Source organism: Pomacea canaliculata, linkage group LG2 (genome assembly GCF_003073045.1).
Source record: "Pomacea canaliculata isolate SZHN2017 linkage group LG2, ASM307304v1, whole genome shotgun sequence".
Lineage (NCBI taxonomy): Eukaryota > Metazoa > Mollusca > Gastropoda > Architaenioglossa > Ampullariidae > Pomacea > Pomacea canaliculata.
In genome coordinates, this window is record NC_037591.1 from 4,901,855 (window position 1) to 4,926,348 (window position 24,494).

General features: G+C 37.0%; 1 protein-coding gene across 1 annotated transcript; it reads left to right on the forward strand.

The window, feature by feature from the left end:
* Window positions 1-13,576: 13,576 nt before the first annotated feature.
* On the forward strand, window positions 13,577-22,806 carry LOC112557721. The gene is made up of 12 exons (XM_025227724.1): window positions 13,577-13,637; window positions 14,777-14,983; window positions 15,171-15,229; window positions 15,366-15,409; window positions 16,754-16,868; window positions 17,805-17,955; window positions 18,592-18,818; window positions 19,283-19,445; window positions 20,536-20,761; window positions 20,976-21,192; window positions 22,034-22,242; window positions 22,655-22,806. The coding sequence occupies exons 1-11, from the start codon at window positions 13,577-13,579 to the stop codon at window positions 22,202-22,204; spliced, it is 1,641 nt and encodes a 546-aa protein (XP_025083509.1). The 3' UTR covers window positions 22,205-22,242; window positions 22,655-22,806.
* Window positions 22,807-24,494: the final 1,688 nt, after the last annotated feature.

Here is a 24,494-nt window from a genome sequence, read left to right on the forward strand (position 1 = left end):
AAGGAAGGTAAAAGAGTCAATTATTATCATGAATAGAAGGTACAGGTTCATGAGTACATTAAGAAAGCACATGACAACTCTAGGAATTAAGGGACAAAGAGTTTACTTAGTTGCACTGTATTGCATTATTCATCAAAGTGGAAACCGACGAGCAACAGCATTTCTTTATTCTTCTTGTCTCAGCCAGGCATGTCATTCCTCCATATGTGGAAATGTGTGCGAGTCTGATAGTATATGTGCATGTGTGATGTGTGTGTGGGGAGGGGTGTGCATGTGAAATGTATGTGGTGGAATGATCTATTGAGTGCAGGTAACATTGTCATCCAGAAAATTAATATTTCCACAGAATAAAAAGCCTAATCTTATTTATTATTGCAGACATGAAAACTAAATGTACACACACAACCACATATACCCAGAGACGGGAACCAATACACACAAATGCATGCACGAAAGCAGACTTGAGCATCAAAATGGAGTTGAGAGATTGTGGTTGTGCCAAAAACTAAATCAGATTGGAAACAAACTTTTACAAATTCAAATTGTGTTTTAGAATTGCAACTTCATAGACATTTCAGTTATTTTGTTGGCCTATTGATCACACAAACACTATAATGTGATCCTGTAACATGTACTACAATGAATAACATACATTAAAACACACACTCATGACACAAAACACATACACAAAAAACAGCATTATACAACAAAAGCAAAATGTGTTATGCACATATCATACTTTTACGGGTCCAAGAGAGTTAAGAAATGTCCTAAAAGTATTAAATTTTTAATTAGATTGAGGATTTCACTCTAGTGTTCAATATAGACATTCAATTTTACTCAATGTTGTACGCGTATTGTAATCATTTAATATTAAGGAAGATATCTTGTGTTAAACAGAGTTCTTACATTCTTCTTTGTCTTAACTCTGCCTCTTATTCCTTCATCTGTTCCTTACCAAGGAAATTAAATATGTCATCCAAATTGAAAGGACATCCAAATCCTAAATTGTATTGCAAAGGCCCAAAGACCTTCTTCGTCGTTACATGTGAACTCTACACTGGATATACAGACACACAACACGCACACGTGACACCAAACGGCACGCGCAAAGCAAACTTTTTCTCTGCTGCGTTTTACCTCACATGATAGTTACCAGTAAGTGTACAATAGCAAAGAAGAATGGTGTCCTTGGAGGTGATTGGTTCATAGTCTCACTCCAAAACCAATGAAAACTTAACATGAAGGAAAGTTGAGAGGGAATTTGCCTGTGTTGAAGAACCTTTAGGCGAGAAATTCAACTATTACAACTGATGCTGTATGCTCATCACAGGCCTCGAGGACTAACCGTAAGGCAGTGGTTATCTTTGCCCTGTAACAACATAGTATTGTAATGATAAAGATCTTACCTTTGATAGAAAAGTTAGTTGATGTTTTACAGTCGTGCAGCTTCGCCAGGTGAGACACACGTGTGACCTGCTGACACGTCTTTAGGTAGCTTGCCACAGCGACGGTGAGAGCACGAGCTGTGGTCAACATTATCGTGGCACGCAGCCTGAGGACTGCACGTGAGTTGTGACATGTGACACAGGCAGGTGAACCGCTCAGTCGTATGTGGTCCTCTTGTTGTGCTGTGTACAGTCTAACACTTCACGGTCTTCTTACACCCTCTTCTCTCTCTCGCTCGCTTTCTCCACTCCTTCTCTCTCGCACGCGCCATTGCACATACACACACACGCTCTGATCTCTCGCATGCACGCGCGCGCGTACACACATCCACACAATGCAATGAGTTCTTATAACCAGTAATGTACACTGTCTCAGCAGTCCCTTCACTTCAAATAACACAATATCTTCAACTCACAATTAAACGTCCCAATGGTCCGTCCACTCGCCCTTTGCTCTCTCCCCAATCTCTCCTCCTCGCTATAACTGCCCTCCCTCTCCTTTCTTTTTCTTATTTTTTTTTTAAAAACATCATAGAGACCGGCATTAGGAAACTTCCATCATTCACGCTCTTACATCCTTGCACTCCGACTACATTCTGTGACAATCATTTAAACAAATAACAGAGATGACATCAAAATTGGTGCTTGCAATTATACACATATAGAGCACGTTTATTAATACAAGTTCTTGTCCAACATAGGTCAGGAAACAGAAGAGCACCAAAAAGATATTGTTAGTTTAGTTAGTGTCCTTGTTATTCCTCAAAGTGAGATTCACAATTAAGCGTAACTGACAAACATCTGCCACAAAAACTATGAAGACCTTGTTGAAATTTTTAAGGCACATGTTATCACCCAAGCTTTTGGTGATTGCAAAGATTCAAATTCACAATCGGGGTCAGTTATGAACATTGAAAATGTTAACTGTTTTTGCAGCTGTGCCCCCCCCCCCCCAAAAAAAAAAAAAAACTGCATCGACTTGTGAGTTTAGACACAGCAACACAGAAGGAACTGTTTTGAAGCAATATATTGCTTTTATTAGGCAAGCCATTCTGCTACTCTTAAACTGCAGTCAGGCAACATTTTCACCAACCATACGCGATCGATTTCAAGATAGAATTTCTAAACAGACTGCAGCAGTGAAAACTTAGGACCCATGCAGTCTCAAGTGTTATCGTTGGGTAAACGGCATGCAGTATATACTGACTGCCCTTTTAAACTCTACAAATATGACAGGTGTAATCAAAATTAAAATTTTTGGTCACTAGGCAGTTTGTAGTCATTCTAAATCACAAGAACAGAAGTTCGTAAGTTAAGAGAAAGCCGCAGCTGAGTGTTTCCATACTTCACCTAAGTACAGAAACGATCCATACACTATTATAGTAACTGTAGAAGGCATAATGTTGAAAACGTTGCCCACCCTGCTTCAAGTGACATGCAAAGATGATGACAAAAATCACAGCGGAGAGGACCATTTGCTCCATGCGAAATGCAACTCGAGGACTTCCAGATACCATCCGTACAGAAAAATGACTCGCTTTCAGACTTTTTCTGAAAGAAAATGGCATCATCGTGTCGTGCATGATTTCTCCGTATCACAGTCAGTCAACCGACTCACGCTGCAGACACCAGTGGTTGGTGAATGTGTGGGGAAGCCTTTACTGAACTTTAAAGGCCAAACCTGATCCAAACAAACAAATGCAAACTGGCCATGCGCCAACCGAAAGAAAACCCAGTTTAGCTTCTGTGCTCTGCAATACAATCTTCTTGTCACATAATGCAGTCAAACACTCCTTTCTTGCTTTCTCTCTTCCTCTTTTTCTAGATTCATCGATGCCCCTCAATATTCTTTCAAGTTTCTTTCTCTTGATTCTTCAAATATTAGGGCATCGATGAATCTATTCTACTGGGTTAGTTATCTGCATTTAACTTTTGTCTATCGTTGACTTCTGTCGAAAAAAAAAGAAGGAAAATACAGACGCCCTTTGCTCACACCCTACCAGACCTTTAAGCAGACAAAGCAACGTCCACCGTCAGTCAAACCGACGCCTGCAGACACTAGTGTTGGTGACTGTATGGAAGCCTGGAGAGCCCGTAGACCGGGTAAAGAACTCAGCAAACAGCGAAGAACTCGGCAGACAGGTCGGCGCGCGCACACATCGTGTTCCCACAACAGAATCTCGATTTTTTCAGTGATCGGATGGGCACCCGGACAGGTGACCGCTCTGATCTCGGCATCATCCTGGGAGTTCTGATGCGTCCAGTGGATGGGCGTTTCTAAGATTCGAACCTGGCTATGAATATCAGTATAAGTTTCACTCAGATGCGCAAGTACACGATGTGGACACCTTCACCGTGCAGTGAGGGTAGTATATTTCGAGCATCGGTAAGATAGAAGGAAGACGGGGAGTAAGTAATATTGGTTGACATGTACTAAATCCAGTTACTCAGGTCGGTAAGAAGTGATGTTTGTGATATGTGGATAGCAGTAGTAGTTAATAACAATAAATGCATTATAGCATGACAATTTACCAAGGTATATGATAACGAGTATTATGTTTAGGTATGTGGGTTTAGTTTGGTTGCTTGTTTCATATGCATTAGAGACGTAAAGAGTAGGATCAGTTTATTCTCGACTATTTTCGTGTCTGTTTTCATGTGGAAAATTTGCATAAAGAAGTTTTATATGATATTGTGTTTAATAGAGAAATTACCCGAGACTTTGAGTAAGAGCTAGGAGAGACCTTGATGGGCAATCGTTTTAATGATCAGTAAAGATAAATTATTTAGTGCAAAGAAGACTATTTAATATTGTTTTTCATTTCTTCCTTAGAGTGTTATATACTTTGCCCTAAACAGGTGGGATATTCCTGTCTACGGGGTTGGATGAGGCCAAAGAAGTGATGATTCGGGTTATTGCTTTCACCCTGTATCATCAAAGACATCAGGTAAGTTCTTCTTACATATCATCACTTGACTAGGATCTTAGACAAATCTATAAATAGTTGCACTAACATCATATATTAACGTACGTATATTCACATGTATGAGTAGAAGTCGGACCCTGTCACTTCTAGCGTACTATTACTTTAAAATGAATATCAATGAGAATGTGGCAGGAACTGTAAAAGTGTTTGTCGAGTTGAGCAGCTAAAGGCCACAACAACCTTATCTTTGTAATAGGGACTGTAGTAATAGTAACATAAGCAATAATATACTTTGCTTGTGTTGCTGTGTAGAGAAGAGGGAAGCGGAGAGCGTTAATTTGTACAGTTGCAGTTGTGCAAAAACAATTATAGTGTTGACGGAGCGTTTTAAAGACCTTAGCAAGTCAGTAACAGATTTTTAACTGTAATTATAAAAAGTTATCAAGTTTGTGGACCAACTTTGAAAAAAAGAGATGCAGTTAACACAAATTTCCACATCTTATTTTTTGGGAATAATAGGTGAGCATGTCGCGCGATATTTTTTACTCATTTATATATCTACCAGTGTACTTGTACAAGCCTATTCTGCTCTCGAGCATTTTCGCTCAAACACAAAAAAAATGTTTCAACACCGCAGATCTTGCTTATTATTATAAGAACTAGAAAAGACAACAGCTTTTATTGGAAGTAACGTCCACCACAGAATTAGTGATCTTTTATGTTCCTGGGTTCAGATCCCGTCTCGGTGACTCACACCTCTAGACTCTCTCTGTGTGGAATCAGTTCACAGCGCTGGTACTCAAAAATTTCCACCCGACTTAACCATCCATTTTCTTACCCTTATCCCTGATATAACTCGACGCTTACTGACTAAAAACACAAAGTCACCGCATATCTCACCACAGCCCGCCTGTAGAGAGTATGAACAGAAAGCTGACATCATTTATCAACATTTTATATAGCAGAAATTGTTTGTACAACGACAGCACAATGCCTGATTAATACTTCAGATTGCTGTTGAAAAACGGGTTAGGTTTCGACCCCACACGAACAATATTATGGTCTGCAACGTTGGGTTCGTAATGATCCTCGCAGAATGTTGGTATCCACATGGCTGCCGACGCGACAAGGCGCCATGCTTCTGTTGGCGAGCTCACGAATGGTTGATATATATATAGTTGTAGGTTTAGAACTGAGATACCACACAAGTAAACAAATCGGCAACAGATGTGCATGCATTCGGCACGGAATTAGAATCATTGGAGACGCATTATCATTGTCAGCCACAGCAGTGGATCAAAAATGGCTTACAAAGCAATATAAGCCAGAGATGATCATTGTCACAATGTACACTACTTAATTCGTTTGGGTTTTTTTTCAGTACCGAGCATTCATATGAAAACTATATATATTAACAGAGATAATTTAAAAGTCATTTTTGGAGTAGTTCAGCAGCAGTGTACTTTGATTAATAGTCAGATCATAAGAAATTCACATTCAGAAAACCACAGATCTATGTAAATCAGTTCATAAAATAGAATGTTTGAAGTTATAAACTTTCGCCTCCTGCCTATTTATACATTGCCAGGCATATTATTATGAAGAGGGTTAACCAATTGGTTTCTGATTAACTTTAGCAGAGCTCTATATTTCTTGTTCTTACGTCCCTTGCAGAGGCGTCAACGTCATGACTGGGATTTCTCAAAGTGGTTCCAAGGAAGTTAAACCCAGGGACATGAGTTCTGGTGAACAGGTCTTACCTAGATTCAGGGGATGAAATTTAAACAGCTGACAGGAGCGTGAAGAGAAATTTTAATATGTTATAGGATAGTAAAGTGGGAAAGGGAACGTGAAGATCAAACTAAATAGCAATGATTTGTTTAGGGTGTTGGATTAACTGTCTTCACAGATTGAGAAATTATAGCCCAATGAGTATGGCTTTTTATTATGAAGTACTCTTTTTCCAGTGTAGGATAACTTTTGCCTCTTCTTACACTATTTCTCCCTTTTCCACCACTCCCTATCCTCCCACATGGTTAGATCTAGAATCCTAGTATAATAACATTGGCACTCTTGTACTGGCACCCAGCTTATATGACTAACTCACCTATGAATATTTCATCCTCAAAATTTGGTGATGATTGTAAGACTCAGCCAACGTACACAAACTCTTCATCTCTGTCATCCAGATCTCTTTCACTCACTCACTTTTGCCTGTTTTTTGTTGATCCAACAAAGTTCCTATCAAAGTTCAAGAGTTCAGTTTGTGTCAGAATTATTTTTGACATGCCTGTCATTAACAGTTCTCCTTTGAGATGTTGAGTGTACATCCCATGGGAGTACTTCGTGTACTCCATGAACCAGATGAACAGGCAGAAAGATACTGGCCATCAAGAAAGGCTTTAGCAGAGGCATTTTAGCAGGCTCGTCTGCATCGATGACAAGACAAGGTGAACAGCTTCAAATAGTTTACAATAGGTATATAGGCTGGACGAGTGAATAAGAGCAATGGACAGTGGATTTCCCTAACCCTTTCGCTTACACAATGAGTGCAGTATGAAAAAACATCTTGACATGAGAAGCTGAATAAATGAAACATTGATTTATGATTAGAGAACAAATAATTTGCACAATTAAGGATGATCAGTGTTTAAAAGAATAAAACTTGATCTTTTCGCTGAAGTTTAACTGTTCTTTACATAAAGGATTGTATATGTAATATTTAAAACATATTTGTGATATTTAGGACATCATAGACATAATCAGCAAAAATGACGGTTGGAAGTACCACATCCAGGAAAAGGTCATGAAGGTGAATAATATATAAATATTTGTGCTCTTTTTCTAATATAAATATATTGCAGTGGTTGAGAAAGTGTAACTACACATAATAACTTTACACAGTTTAGTATGGTTTATAACAGTGATTCCTTTCTTTTGTTGTTATCAAGGCTTGCACAATGCCACATATGAAGTCCACACAAGTGATGATGGCAAAATTTTTACAAAAACCAGGCCACAATCATCCTGTCCCACATGCAACAGGGGCCTATACCAAGGTGATCAACATTATTATCAGCTTACCGTTTATTTGAACTAACAAAAACCTAAATATTAATTGCTTTTTATTATTATTTTAATTTCTGATGCTGAAAAGCTGACCAGTTTAATTGTAATGCTGGGGATTGGTAAAGCAGAGCTTTTGTTTGAATGCAATGTGGTCTCTTACAGACAATGCACTACCATGAGACATGCGCATTCTGCACACGGTTGAGGTTCAGGAGCATTTTGATACTTTTGGGATAATCCACCAGAAGGGTAATATATAAGCATATGCAGTGTGCAAGATCACCACCACCACTCAAAATTTTTCGTTTTTTTTTCACTTTACTTTTCCCTTTTCCTCTTTGCTTACTTCTGCTAATCTGCATTCCGAGCCACATCGTAAATTTTGAAACATATTCAGAAATTGCTTTTACATTAGAAAAAGACGAGTTAATCCATGCAACCATTTCTGCCCTGTGTTTCTTCCTCAGTCCACTTTCTTTCACCATGGACTTGAGACATTAACGTTGATACTGACCTATTTTTTACAGGTATACATCACATTTTACAAGGTGTCATCAATCTACCCAGACGTGCAACTTTGAAGATGAAAAAGTTGGTAAGTCATTTGGATATATTGAACCCAAATATGATTGAGTTGGTTCAACTGCCCTGTTGCAATAACTTTGAAAGCATCTCTTTGGGTTTTATCGTGTACTTGTTTAATTTTTATTTTAAATGTCCATTATTGTATATATATATATTTTTTGCGTTCAGTAAGATAGGTGTCTTACTAATGCTGTAAACTTTGTGTCTGTGTCTCTATTCAGTGGTGCCATCCATGATGGACAAGGACGGGTAAACATAGAATTTTCTCACTAGACTACGCTTGAGAAAATGATCCAGAGCTTCCTAAGTCAAGCTTGTGACCGGCTCCGTGCATGTGGATAAGGTTTTTTTTGATTTGGTCTTTATGCTTCCATGATTTTCTGCCTTAGGAAAGTCCTTTGACTGTTGTTTGAGTGGAGTTACTGATGCTGAGTCTCGTGAATGAAATTCCAAACTGGTTGTTTTGTAGGCTAGAGTTTCTATAATCTGTTAGCTTTTTTTAGTTGATCATCAATTGAGAGTATCATAAATCAAGAATAAATTTCTCTTTGGGTGTTTGGTTGTTCTTGACTGAAGAGTAAATTTAATCTTACTGGATTGTTTATTTTCCAACCATGACGTTGGATGTGATAGTCAAAAGCTGATGGAAAATTAGCAATGCTGGATTGATGTTAAAATATTGTTTTGTTGATACTTATTCAGCTTTGATGACAAAATCGTGAATGTGTTAAAATTAATTTCTTATTAGCAATCTCTAATAAAGCTTGTGAATAAGCTTTATAAAAAATTTTCATTTTCTCAGGTTCCAAGCAGACAGCCACATGCAAACCTCACAACTTCGTAATTGATGCGACATAACTGTAACTAACGTATGCATGCAGTCTTCACCTGCAAAAGGTTTGATTCCAGTATCTGAGTAAGCTCTTTTTATTTGCTCTTAGGAGATAAGGCTGCAAAACCCAAGATGTTGGAAAAAGTCTTTTGTCATAAAGTCTAGTTTTAGCCTTGCATGTACTTGTATGAAAATATGCAATTTTTGTTTTTGGCTCAGCATTGCTGTCTATTGTTAACTCACTAGATACTGAGTAATTTTCTGACCACTGTTATATGTTAACATGAGTAACCAAAGACAGACTAATGACAAAAAGTACACATGCAGACCAAGTATGATCAAAGACACTGTAATCTGTTCCATCTCTCTTTATTTTTCATAATCTTGTTTTCCGTTTCACTATTTTGCTGCATTGCCTGAATTATCTGGGCCTGTAAGTTTGAAAAACTTCAGATTTAAGAAAATATTTGCCTTTAAAAAAATTGAACTTGGATGAAAATGTCATTAGAATTTTGTTGGTGCTTTTTTTTCTGGCGTTTTTAATCATACAGGTTCTTTTAAAGCACTGATGGACTGCTTTGCTCTCATGCTTGATGTACTGCAACAGTTCCTGATCATGACTTAGAAAAGCTCATACAGGACTATTTTGGACCAAATCCAGGTAAATTTTATTATTTTCTCTCCTTCTCTTTCCTTATTATAGAATTTATTTTCCTATGCAAAAAAAATTAACAAATGATGCTAAATTTTGTGGAAAATTGTATTGTCACTAAGCGAAGAAGCTATGCTTCCATTGTTACAAGCACTGTTTTGTCATCCAGACAGGAGCACCACCAGAGAGCCATGAATCTATGATGGATGGGCTGTGGTTGTCAAGTCTGATAACATGTGCAACAGCTTCTAACAGAGTCTGTATACTTACAGAAGATCTAAGTAATATTTGCTGAGAGGCTTCTGTACATGTGGCAAGCACAGACAATCTTCCCGCGAGGTGAGATACTTTGGTGAAGTGAAAAACTAAAGATAAGCTGAAATTTGTTGGATTTTTTTTATCTTCGTGAACAGTTTGTTTACATTCATTTTAGAGTGTTTTATTTCAATGTTAATTAAATAATGCTATTTAACATTAATCATAGCACTACATACTCTTATTAAAAAAAGCTGTTTATCTATTTTTTTTCTCATTGAATGATTGATCAAACTCTTTGTTATTATAATAGTTCTTTGACATCATAATATTTTTATCGTCATTTGAATTGCTGTGTCAGTCCATAGTACAAACCATCATTCACTGGCCATTCAACCGGAAGAGTATGCAGCTATCTTTACAAAGGGAGAATCCACCATCGTAGTACTTTTGACTTTAGGGGTTGATTTATCAATCTGGATCTTGAACCAAATGGACAAATACCATTGAGCATCAGAGCTGCCTTGGGAACTGCAGAGCATGCTTGGAATCCATGGTGAGTCATCACTCATGAGCAATATTTTGCTTACCTTTGTTTTACTATTGTTTATTTATTTTTATTTTTTTTTAGCAACATCATTGCTGTACTTCTGGATAAAGAACTATTCTCTTGCTAACATGCATGAAATGCTACATTTAATAAATCAGTTTTTGCATTCCCTTTTTTTGCAGATCCTTGGGTGTACCGCAAAAAAGAGAGGACAATGACAGAGTGGGAAGCTATCGATGAGGACTTGCGGAAGGTTGTGTTGCTGGAGACAACTGGGAAAATGGCAGACTTGACCAGTCATATGAATACATAGTGTCACACGTCAAATAGCACAAACTCCCAGTGGGTGAAACGTGCTGGTGTTCATGCCCTTCGAGACTACCGCCATGACATGTATGTGTTGCAAGAGATGTTTTGAAAATTGTTACAGGCTACTTTGTTATCTTTTTCTTTGATTATTTGTAATCTTTTAATACAAGTGCCAAAACTTTCTAATTCTTTATTATTGCTTACTGCAAACCTTATTCGTGTCTATGATTTGATCATATGCACAAAAAGCTCTGTTATCTTTAGAGAAACGAATAAATATAACAATTATTCAGAATGTCTTCTTGATTAGGTCCTCAAATGGTATTCAAAAGAAAAGTAAAAATAAAGTAAAAGATACTGAAGCTTGACAGCTTTATTGAATGTTTGTTAGGCTGCAGATGTATCCTGATGGCAGCATTGTATGATGAACATGAGATCTGTCCGCTATGAAGCAGCCCAGCTTACAGGCGTCATCCTAATAACCACCTGTTTGATCCATCACTAGAGGACACAGTAGTTCATGAAAGTCGTGGTTAGACCTCCGTCTGTCTTTGAGAAAGATATTTTGTGATAGAAGTTTAATATTTTAATAAATATTAGATGGCAGTTAGTTCTTAGGCCATGTTGACATGAATTTTGAGGAATTTTGAGGAAGTGAATTGGTTCCAAGCAGAGTAAAGGATTTTCCTCCCCTGAATTACTAACCATATATATATATATGGATATTCAGATATTCAGGTAATGAAGGAAAGCTAAATACAGAAAAAGTGGTTTGCTTCAGTTAACTGCAGCTTTAAAAAAATGTTGATGAGGGAAATAACTATAACACTTCCTCAAAATTCCTCAAAATTAGAATTTCCTTCAATTTTTCTTGTTCCAGATTGTCCATTGAGCACCAGAGGATTGCCATCCCTTCCTCAAAACATGGCCTGCCATATTTCTGAAGCCTGCAATCGTGTGGACTGCTGCGTGTATTCACAGTTCTTGGATATGTCCTTCAATGTCTGGTTTGAACTTAACTTTACATTTTAAACTCTTAAAAGAGTATGCCTTTACCTGCAGGCAGGGATAGAAAAGCTGCTGTCACCCAGACTGTATGTTGTTGGAGAAGTTGACTGGGACACTGGTGAGATAAACAAAATGGTCCAAAGATTGAGTGATCAGAGATGACTTATGATAAAAGATTTTTGTACTTTTTCTGGGAGGTTGTATTGTGTGACTACATACCTGTATACAACACAAGTATCTTTATCAATCATTTCAGAAAATTATTTTGTCTGCCAAGGGTAACATGCGAGCATCACTTTACATACAACATTAACACAATCTGTTAAAAAAACAGGGATATAGACTGACTACATCCAATTCATTACGCTAGCACCTACAGTCTTGCAGTTATTGAAAATCTGTACACATCCATATTATCATTTAAAATAGGAAAGTAGTATAATATCAGTTCAAAAATAGACATATGTAGACACTCAGGACAGGGATCATGCTGTCTGGTCATCTACATTCATGTGTGCGTCCTATCCCTGAGTTGATTGTAAATCTGGATTGCAGTCAGGGATAAATGATTGCAGATAATATGTCAGTTTATAGGGGTGTAAATGAGTAACCTACCACACAGCACACACACACACTTTGTGAAGATAACCCTCTACTGTAGATCTTTGATACATTTGCTGGCCAACTGCAGCTACTACTATAGTTCAACCATTAGTCACACTACTAGTACTTAGAGCAGGGTGGGCAATTAATTTTCCCAAGGGCGCCGCATGAGAAATTGGGATGGTTTTAGAGGGCCGGACTTATATAGTTAACTCAGTTTTACCCAATACTGTATATATAGTATATATACTACCCCTTCGCCAGCGGGCGGGCCGGTCAGAGACAGGAGGCGGGCCGGATCTGGCCCGCGGGCCGGCCTTTGCCCAGGTCTGACTTAGAGGGCAAACTTTAAGCAAACTTTCTGCTTCAGAAGCTTAGTCCTCAACCAGAATAGTCCTCAACCAGGCTGATGATTGAGATGGCAACTATTTCAGCTGGCACTGCTGCAACATATGGCCCTCACATGCGACATAAGTTTCTGTCTGCTGACTTTCCCTCCCTACCTGGAGGGCCATTGTGCCATGGATGTCCAACTCTATTGCTCAGATCTGTATAGTGGGAGTAGGTGTGGCCCCTTCCTTTTGCCTGCAGCTCTCTCAGCTCACTTTGGACAAAACAAAACTTGCACACCAGTGTCTGCTAAACAATCAGACTTCAGCTAGCATTTGAAGCCACCTTCTAGCATAAAGTATAACAGAATTGAAATCCTTGTTAATTAAAAAGTATAAATGGGTCTCAATTTACTAATTGTAACATAGCTGGTGGATCAGGAATTGTAGTTCACAGGAATATTGGCAAACCATGACTGATTTTTCTTTCTTTTTTTTTTTTTTATCAGCATTTGTTGCATTTTTTAGAATGAAAAGAGAAATTGATTTCAAGCATTGTGTGTAGCAGAGAGATTCTTTTTATTTCTTTTTCACAGGTATTACTGGAGGATTAAATTTTCTGAGGCATCCAGTTTTGAGTAAGTAGCAAAAAAACTGCCTGTATGTGACATTTAACTGTGAGCAGGGAAATTAACAATCTATATCTTAGAACATATCTAAACATTTATGTTTAGAATATGTTTTTCTTTCTAAAGATCAACTAGTTTGTGATGTGCCCATCCCTTGAATGAATAAAAGTTATTTGATTGCAGCAAATTATATTACTATTGATAATCTCTAAGTTTTCAAAATGTTTTAATAGTTATTCCTAATTTTGTTCTACCCTTCCATTTACCATCAACTAATAAGGTATCGCATCCGAAAGGACAAAACAAACTTCATTGTTGATGCCACAGTCAAGCTGTGCTTTGATCAGCTTGGAGGAGGTTGTCAATTTCGCTTAGACATAATGGCTGGAACCAGAATACCTCAACTTGGCTGCATCCCAGACTCCATTCCATTTTTTAGCAGTAAGTATTCCATTTAACTGGCAAAGTGCACTTGTTCATCTGCCTCTATGTGTGTGAGAGGGAGAAAGACGACAGTGTCGAAGAAATTGGAAAGACAGAGGTAAGGATTAGTGGTTGGAATTATGATTTAGAGTTAGTATAGTATTGTAGTAGTAATGGATTAGGGTTAGTGGTTAGAGTTAAGATTTAGTGCTATAAGAGTATAGTAGTTGGAGTGAATTAGGGTGGTGGAGTGTTAACCTACTAAAGAGCTAATCATGTTTTGGATGTGATTTTGTGGGGGATGTGGAAAATTGTGGCATTTGAGGACCCCAAGTGAACTGAGGGCTTTCCTTGGTTGTCGTTTGATTACTCATACAGAACAGAATGTGTACAGTTCCTCAGTTGCTGTAATGACATGATTTTGTGTCTATGTGTGTATGTCCATGTATGTTAGTGAATGCATATTTTATTAAGTGGGTGTAAAAGAGTACTATAAATGTTTTTATATGAGAATTCTATAACATCATTTATTTTTATTTTCATTTACTGAAGGCATATTTTCTTTTCTGGTAAAGAATCTATCCAAAGACAAGTAAAACTAGTCCAGCATGCCATTGAAAATACTGCCCATTCATTGCAAATGATATTTAAATTTTTTAAATTTCTGTGTAAAATATTGATTATTCTTTTGCTTATAACTTTTTCAATCATTCATAATAGGTATACAGCTCTTTAAATGGGAAAGTGTCAGCTGCCAGACCCTGCACAGGGTATGTAAAATGCTTCTTTTGTAACACTTTGGCTTGCAAAGTCTGTCTCATGAAAATAATTAATTTTTTTTAAGTACAAAATCAAGTGGACTGAAAATAGTCTTTAAACTTTTTTGTTGGTTATATGTTTCTGAAGCTATATTGCTAAAAAATAACCTCCATTAAGTGATCATATGCAGTTACCAGCTTATTTATTTCATCTTTATGTGTTCTTAATAATTTAGACTTTAGTATTATTCCTTAAAATGTGCATTTATTAAATTTATTAAGATTTTTTTTTTACGTTGAAATGTTTATTCTTAACAGAAAAATTATAAACAAAATTGACTAGTGTGTGTATTTGAGTGCAATGTGCATATATGTATAAACACATATCCGATTTTACAGGTTGCCAGATTTCCCTGCCAAGCTTTCTAGATGGAGTTTGTGTGTACACAAAGGACTGTGGTGCTATTCAGTGCTGTATCCCTGTTGACTTGGGACTGCTTGGAGAGTATGCAATAAATGCCAGCTTTGAAGTTGACACCTGTACTAATACTTTCACTTACACTCTTGAGCGCAAATCTGCCAAGCTCAGTCTGCCTGCAATCACAGGTAAAAAAGTGTTCTTCATGTATGAAAAAGTTTCAGACTATTTTCAATGTTCCTTTTAGAGATGTTTATGTCCCAAAACATTTTCACTGCTTGTAAATTTCCCAAAATATTTTCAGTTTACCTTTAATGTATGTATGTGTGTGTTCCAGACCATTTTGTGTTTCTCACATGTTTGTATATGTTCCAGGCTATTCTCAGAAAGAAACATTTAGTGGAGGTGGATTGACATTCACAATGTCCTATGGAGTTGAGCAGACTTTGGGTGGATACAAACTTTATGCAAACCTGAGCATGTGTGCTCAGAATCCTCTTAATGGAAAACCTTTGGGTTGCTATGACTACAGTGTGATCCCTAAAAATGTCACCCTTCATACTCCACCAGTCCACTGCGCCAGGAAGAGAGAGACGACGTCAAGCAGAGCAAAAGTAGGCCAGCTGTACATTCATTGTGACAGGAAAGCAAATTTGTAGGGTGGGTGGTAGTGATAGAGAAGGTTCTTTAGTTCTATCCTTCTGCTCAAGCAGAAGCTGACAGTAAATTTTGATTTGGAATTCAGGTATGTCATACTGGATTGAAAATTCTTGGTTGAAAACTTGTGAAGAAAAAACTTGAAAGATGTAACAGAAATTAAAGTGTATGCAGAAAGCCTGACCTACTGTATATTTTTAGCAACATTCCATATCCTTTTCATTTCTTTCTGTAATATGGACTGCAGGAAAAATCCACAACAACATGGCCTAAACAAATGGCTTCCCCTTATGTTATGGTCCATTGGCTAAACAGATAACAACAATATAACAATATCAAATATCAAAAATAAACATATAACATATAAATAAACATATAACAGATAACAATGTCGGGTGAACTTGTCCAGCTCCCATCAGGTCGCCGATATAGTATGCCTGCATGCAGGACAAACCGACTGCGGCTGTCTTTTGTTGCTTCAGCCGTCAGACTTTTGAATGGATTATGAATGTGATGTGCATGCGATCATGTATGACTTTACTCGAGCTGGTATGATTGACTGCAACACAACTGCCTGTGGATTTATATAATCGAGCTGCAACTGAATTGCCCTCTAGGGATTAATAAAGTATTATCTTATCTTATCTTATCTTATCTTATAACTATCATGTATAAATGCTCAGTTTTCCTAGTTCTCAACTGGTGAGAGCTGATTTTACAACTCCTTGACAATACAATAATTAACTTCGTAACAATTCAGCTTCATGCACCAAGGAAAACAGTAACTGTCACATTTGCATTTGTCAATCATGCTTTGCTTTGAAAGGAATAAAATAACTGTGATGCCTAAACACCATATTCAGACTGATGATGGACAGAAATTTAAATATTCAATTCAATTCAATTTAACTTTATTATCTCACTAGGAGAAATTACAAGACGTGGTAAAACAACTGGCTTATAATAAAAACTTAATAACAACTTAATTCCACTCAAACTATCATCTCACACAAACACCTACAGTCCATGTAAATACACAACTAAATAAGAAACAACACTAAAACTATATTCCCAAAACCAGTGGATCTGTGCTGTTTGTATGCAAATTGAAAGGGATCGAGGTGCTGTTGTGTCTGTGAGAGAAGTGTGCGAAGGATGATGCGTTCGAAGCATTTCATAACAATAGAGGTCAATGCCACGGGCCTGTAATCATTTAGTTCAATCGGGTTTCTGGTTTTTAACAGGACAAATGATGGATTTTTTCCAGATGTTTGGTACAGTACTCACTTTTATTGCAACAGATGGAACTGTGCTGCATCTCCAATACCAAGCAATGATCTGTGGCTGCAGATGATTAAAGCTGGAGCCAGTACTGAAGAGATACAAGCCTGCATCCAAGAATTTCAGAGGAAGGAGGTATGTCAGCTGCTGGGCAGCTATTCCCTCTGTGCGGTCAATTTGAAATTAAAACAGGTACTGAATGTTTAGTACATTGACATTAAAACAGACTACAACAGTTTTAGTGTTTTGATGTCACTGAAACAGGACACAACCAATGGTCCCTACTTTGTGCATATGGGTCGATAGTTTCAGAATTGCTGCTGTTCTTGTGAGTGTTACATATGTAGCACTCTAGTAGTGTACTAAGTTATGTCTTTGTTTTGTAGAGGGAAGGGGTCAAATAGCTCCCAGGACTGTCCCTTTCTCATGTCGAAGGTAATAGCCATGGCTACTGGCTACTGGAACTATTGTTACACCAGAAGTTACAAAGTCACCTGACCCGCTTGGGAAGGCCATAACCAGACAGTACGGGGTAGAGGTGACCACTGCCGTCACAGAGACAGGGAAAGATCATGACCAGACCTTGGGGAAAAAGGGGGACGGTTGCTGGATAGGATAAGTAGTGTAGCTTTACAGTTGAGGGAAGCCTTTTGATTTTGGAAGTGAGAGGGGAGAGATGGCAGGCCAGCCGCCAAGTGAAACTCTGAATAAAATCTACAGCTATGTGGCATTTCTATCTTTGTTGTGTTCTTGTACGACTAGCCCACCCCTTTGTTGCCATCAGGGACTAAAGTGTTGGTTACATATACTAAGTGGTTTTTACATACTTTCATCAGAGTTGCTTTTATTGTTAAATTTTGTTTTGATTCTGGAGGATTTTAGCATCTTTCTTACATCTTTGGAACTGAGAATCCTTGTGAAGTGTTTGATGTGATATAAAAATAAAATTGTATGATTTCAATTTGTAGAAGGCTTACACTCATGCACAACCTTGACTGTTCATGTTGTTGTATTGACTGGTGCTACTACTACCCTAATAATAATACTAATAATAATGACCTAAACATCTAGGAGTCAAAGTGTGACCAGGTGCAAGGCGATCATGGTGATGAAGCTAACACATTTACCCTGAAAGGAATCTTGGGAGCCCTCAGCTCAAGCAGCCCATCCTCTCTGGTATATTGCAACAAGAAGGCATTGGTCACTGTCAACATAGAGGGATGTAAGTGAAGCACCACAAACTAATACTGAGCTCAGAAACTTTCACATGTGTGCATTTATCTGTAAATGTACACCCGTGTATGCAGGCACACACTAATATTACAGTTAATATTAAGCCGCTGCCATACTTTAACTTTCAAGCTAATGATATTGCTACAAATAACAATTCTAATATGCAAGATCCCGTTTTATTGTTAGTTTCTGCTTGGTATATCAGTGCTTTTGAAAGAATTATCCTGCTGCACACTTGTAGTCTGTGGGTAAACAGATAGTCGAATGGTTATGCCAAAAGGTGTGCACACACACAAATAAACCAGTTCAATACCCATGTGAAACCCTGCACTTACCCCATTTGACCCAGCTGTGGGATGGGTATCTGACTCCTTAGAGGGTTGGGAAAGGTCAGACAGTCAGTGAGAGGAGATGTGCACTGCCTTCACAAACAACTGGCCTCATGGGAAATGGGAACTCTAACACTTCTATTACTAAGATTAATAAGGTCACATGACTTTACCTTTACCTTTCTTTTGTTGCTGTGGATGTGGATATGTGCATGTGGGTCCACATAGGCATGTGTTTCTATGTGTGCAAGTGGTGTTTTTACTGTAATTACAAATATTTTATTTTTGCTTCTTAGTTGACTTGATAGAAAAAATGCTGAAGACAGTGGATGACATCAAAGGTCGCTTCGAGAGCACCTATATCCCTGGTAAAGGCTTGACAGGTGAAGGAACCAAGGCTCTGGGACTAAAGATTGCCAACATGACAATCGGAGAACTGCAAGCGTATGTCATGTCTGAGGGCATTGACCCTGAGCTGGCGCTGGAGCTCATGAAAGATATGAAAAACCTAGTTTCCACACTGGTTAGTTCCCTTAGTTTGTCCATATTGCAGTATTAATTTTTGTACTTCCCTATGTGGGGAAGGGGATGCAGAGGGGGGCTGTTTTCTTTAAAAACATCGAAGTAACCATGTAATCTTACAGCTGATTTGCTTCTAAATGTTCATTGAACCCCATGCCATGGTTTTTATTTTAATAACAAAGTTCAGAAATCTAATCTGCGTTAAGAAAGAGCATTATTTGTGATGAGATTTAAGAAGCCGACATTGTGCATTCTATAACTAGAGTTGTAAGTGTGGCTTAAATAGCCAGAGTAAACACAACATTAACCATAGATACTAATTAAGTTACACATATTTATTTCATAATTGTTTCCATGGCAATCATTTGCAAGTTTTTTGGTTGTTTTTTTTTTAAAACTACAAACACCACAAGATACACGCTATCAGTTCACATTGTGAAATAATATTGGATGAAATGATTGCAGTTCTCAGAGCTCATATCAAAACTGACCAGTGGTGGGGTAGAGGACCTCTTCAAGTCCTTTGACTTGTCTTTGTCTGGAGATTTTAGTGTACCAAGGAGAGATGTAACCCTTTTCGAATGCAATTATTTCTTTTTGGTTGGTGGAATCGTACCAATGCACTTTGGTAAGAATTATATTAGAAAATACCATAATATTTTGCTTTATTATTTGACAGTTTTATGCCATATTTCTTTAATTTTTTTGTGCTTCCAAAAAATTATTTTCGCTTTCTTTTCCTTCAAAGTTACATAATTCCTCATTAACATTTTCTTGTTTTTCAGTGTTGTCCTTTCTTTTTTCTTTTTTTTTTTACTATTTTAGATTTGTTCAGTATTAGAAGATAAATACATGCTCAATAACTTCAAAATTTTTTCTTTATCATAGATTAGGTCATGATTAGGTTCTACACATTTTACATAGGTCCTTTGGATTTTGTTATTTTTCTTTATTCTATAATGCACAAATTTCTTGCAGATTTTCTTCTTTTTTTTTTTTTTTTGAGATTGCTTCTAGTTTTTTTTCACATTACAGTTTTTTGTAAACTTTGCATTAGATTTTTTTATTTTTAAAGTAGGTATATATATTCTTAAGAATTTGGAAATGTAGACATGTTCTGTTAGTGTTTTCTGGAAAATTGAAACTGGTAGTGGAAATATCTAGAAAAAGTAAGGGAATTCCCTGCTGTCCAGGTAGTCTAGATCCTGCGCTTCCTGAAGCTGCTATAATTTGTTATAATGTTTTTATATTGATTTGTACTAGAGTACATAGAAAATTGGAACTACTGAGCATAAAACAGAATTAACAAATTAAAAAGTAAAACAACTTTAGTTTCTGTCTTTTATGGTGTTTTTGTGCAGTTCTTCATATCACATGGATTCTTATAGTTTTTAGAAAAGATCATATAATTCCAGCATTAAAGTATTTCACATGCATGCATCATTTCTATTTACTGTATTTTATGGTACCAATAAGTGTGCTATATTCTAAGCATTTTATCTGTCACACATGGACACATGCATGCATAACTGCGTGCATGCAAACATGCACAGTGAATTTTTGAAAAGCACATTTGTGCAAAGCAGCTAAGCAAAGATTAGAATGTAAAAGTGTTATTGTACTCACGGCTTTCCTACTATGGCTATGTTATTGTTATATGTTTTATTTTTAAATCTATATATCTATATGTATTGAAGTATTTCATATTTTTCTTAAAGGTTTTGGGGCAGGAATATCATACGGTATGGATATTGCGGTTGGAGCAAAGATCATGAGCATGACTGTCTATGGAGAAATCAAACCCTATGTTGGCATTAAAGTGCGGGGCTACTTGGCTGTTGGTTTTATCTTGTATGGCAGATTGGAACTGACAGGTTACATTTGCCAAACCTCCCTTCCTTCAAGGGCAGAAATTGGTTTTTCAAAGTTCCCTCTGGATCTCCAGTAAGTATGAGAATAACTCAGAAGAAAATTTTTCCATAATCCTCCACCTTAGAAATCATTTACAGCTTTATTACTTTGCAACTGTAAAATCATGACATGCAAAAATAATTAGCAAAAATTGTGTTTTTATGCTTTTTCAGCATATCGATCATTCTTTGTTATTTTGTACGAGAGTTTTTACAGTGTTGTTCCCCCTTTTATTTTTAATCCTTAGACTGAACATGGATCTAGTACTTGCACCACTGGCATTGAAGCTTGATGTCCTTGTGACACTGGAGGTGAAACTGCTGTTTGTGAAGATCAAGAAAGTTTTATTCAAAGCCAATCTTTGGTATTACAAAGCACCTGTCATTAACCAACGTGTCCTAGCAATTGGGACAAAGGAAGAAGATAAGACGCCACCCAGTTTTGCACCATACAAAGATACAAAGGTACATTTTGTAAGATTGCCTCCTAGTATTTTTGTGTTATTTTACACTTTTCAAAAATATGCCATTAAAAAAACTCTTTTCTTGCATGGACCTGCTAGGGATAAAATGTTATTAAAATCACCAAGTTGTTTTTAGTCTTGATTGAACTTGTGTATGCAGTTGTCATTTTCTCTGTGGGTGCACATAAATTAATTTGGCAGAAGTATATCTCTCAAGTATTTTAACCAACAAAAATCTATTTGCAGTCATTTGTCCTGTATTGCTAGTTCTCATTTCTTGAATTACCTAAACATCAATTTCTGAAATGCACAGTAAAAGTGTCTTATTTAAATTTGGGTTTATTTCAGTAAACATATATCTAGTCAATCAAATGTTTGTAAAATGTTTGAAATGAAAGATTCTTATGATTTGTGATTTATTAGCTAAAGTGCATGCCTTCTTACTAGCAAAAGCATAAATGCACACACACACACCGTATCTACTCTTCACAGCAAAACACAAGAACCATGTATAGTGGAAAAAGAGATGTATAGAATAACTTCATAAAGTAATTTTTGTGGAGGTCTTTACTATTTTGCTATTTTATTTGTTATAGATATATTCTTTTTCCTGTAATGTTTCACTTTAACTTTCATTACCTGTGTATTCTTTAACCTGTGGCTAAATGTGTTTGGTGCCAGCATATTATTGTTATCCAGCTATTTTTATGTTATTTCTTTATTGTCATTGGTCAGCGCAGAGAGTGTGACCTGCTTTGGCTGCAGTGGTGTGTGATATAAGTGCTTTATTATTTATTCTCTAAATATTAAGTTTTAATTTTTTTTAAACTTTTCATATGCAGGAGGGTCGTCGCCGTAGAGCAATAAGCACAAATCACTGCTTAGTGAGACAGCTGCCCGGTTTAGACTACACTGAGCCTTCCATCAAGATTGCTGTAGCTGCTGGTGATGACCGCAGCAAAGTGATATTACGGCATATGCTGGAAGAGCACCTGGCTTGGAAGATCTCCTAGTCATCGAACTCGGTGGGCCATCCACCATCATTCGAGAGGTGAAGACCATTTTCTTGCTTATGATTGATAAGTGGACAGATATGTTGAAGCTGTTTGAGTGCGCTCGCAATAAAACTTAATAATAATGATGATGATGATGATGATGATGATGGGTATTTTTAATTTATAACCAGCCTTTCCTTTGAAGGCAACCACCCCCGAATGCTAATGACTACATCAGACATGTCAGCTGTTTTATTTGTTATCTTTCTACTTGGTGTGATTTCTAGCGCTGTTATGCTTGATGGATTTCAATCATATTAACCTAGGCTGAATTTTTTTAAAATGAAAACACGTGCACCTCACAATTTCCCACCCCTAATAAGTACTTTGCTCACCCCTGGCATAACAGGTAAAATCCTTGCAAATTACTACAACAAAAACATCACATTAAGTATTACTTTTAAACAGCGACTGCCAGTGTCAGGAGATTCTGTCTACATCAAAGTCAGAGCAATCAATAATAATGGTGCAAGCAGTGAGGTGACATGTATCTTGGACAATTATGATGTCACACTACCAACAGGCCGGCTGGAAGCAGATTTTACAACAACTAGCAACAGGTATTTTTATTATTGCTTGCCAGTATGAGTTGGTTCATTACTTGGTTGACTAGTTCTGTGTGGCAACAGGTTAGTCTAGTGATAGTCTAATTTTTTTTTTCATTTGATAGTTAATGTTGGGTATGTTTTTTTTCTTAATCTTATGCCTTCTTCAGTTTTAAGTCTGTTGGCTTTTGTTTGAATTACTTGAATATATGAATACACCCATCTCTTGCTACATATTCATGCTAATGTTTATGTTGTGTTTTAGCTACGCTTTTATAAGTCTGCTTTTAAAAAGAGTTGCTTGATCAGTAGATGCAATGGACTTTTGGCTATTTCCAAAAGTTTCTTGCAGTATATTTATATATATATGTAAATGTAAATCTTACCTGATGTTACTCCTAGGCATATGCTGCATGGCTCATTGGTAGTGTATGAAGATTCTCCAATCATTAAGTCAGACCTTGCTGTTGGACTTGGAAAGGGTGTGTATGGCTATGGTGTCTACCCATGGACAGCTGTTGAACTCAGTGATGACCAAACACCTGCGTATGATGGTGAGATGTCCTTGTTCTTATTTAGTGTGTGCATATGTCACATGTCTTGTGTGCATGCATGCATAGTCCACATGGAAATATTGTTAAAATATGTAATATATATATAGCACAGTAGTACTTGATTGACTCTAGGCAGGGCATTGCAGCAACTCAGTAATCTATAATAAAATTAAATGAAACCTAACAAAATGTCACAAAGTTCACATTCACTTTTCAGTAGCATTAATAAATGGCAGGAGCAAAAAAAAAAACAAAAAAACGTTGTTTTGAGTGGTCTGGTATTGCAGTGGTAAAGATTTTATGGTTAAAGATGGTTACTGTTTTGTTACTGGTGTTGTGATATTCATAGATGTGTTCTCTTCATATGGCAAGGTAGGGTACTTCCAACATTGTATGAAGCTTTAGAAGCTTCTTGCGCCAAACAACAATCTTTTTTCTTTCCAGCAAATGGGGATCCATTTGGAGATAAGGCATTACAGCAGTTTACAGACTTCAAGAAAGGAAAGCTGGTTCCACAGTCAAGCCACTTTGTCACTCGGACATTGACTGCTCAGCATGTTGGGGAATGTGCCCGCCAGTGTCTTCTTCTCCCTGAACTCAAATGCATGAGTTTTAATTACCACAGTAAAGGTGCTTGTGAGCTGTTGGCAGCCATAATAGGGCATGACCATAAACTGGCACAGGTTTGACTTTTTTTTTCACATAGCTACATCTTTTGTTGTTTGCATATCTCATCATCGTTTTCTGCTTGTACTGAGACATAGAGACAATATTTGTAAGTTAGGTAATATTGCTTATATACCTTGGATATTTATGACCATCTTCATTATTTTATCTCTGACGTGCATACACAGATGTTCAAATGCATCTGAAGTAAAACTTAGTTTATAATGATTTTCATTTCCCATTAAATCTGTTAAAATATTTTTAAGGAACTGTAAAACTATTAATGATTAAGATCTTCATTAAAGTAATGGAGACATTTGTGCATTGTCTTGAACATAGAAGACAAACCCTTTAACTTTTGTTTGTAAACCTAAAGCTTCATTATAATTTTATTTATATACTGTATATTTACACATCTTCAGGCTGATCTCACATTACACTACGAGCGGATTGGTGTTGGCCTTGCCAAACAGTTCCAGCTAA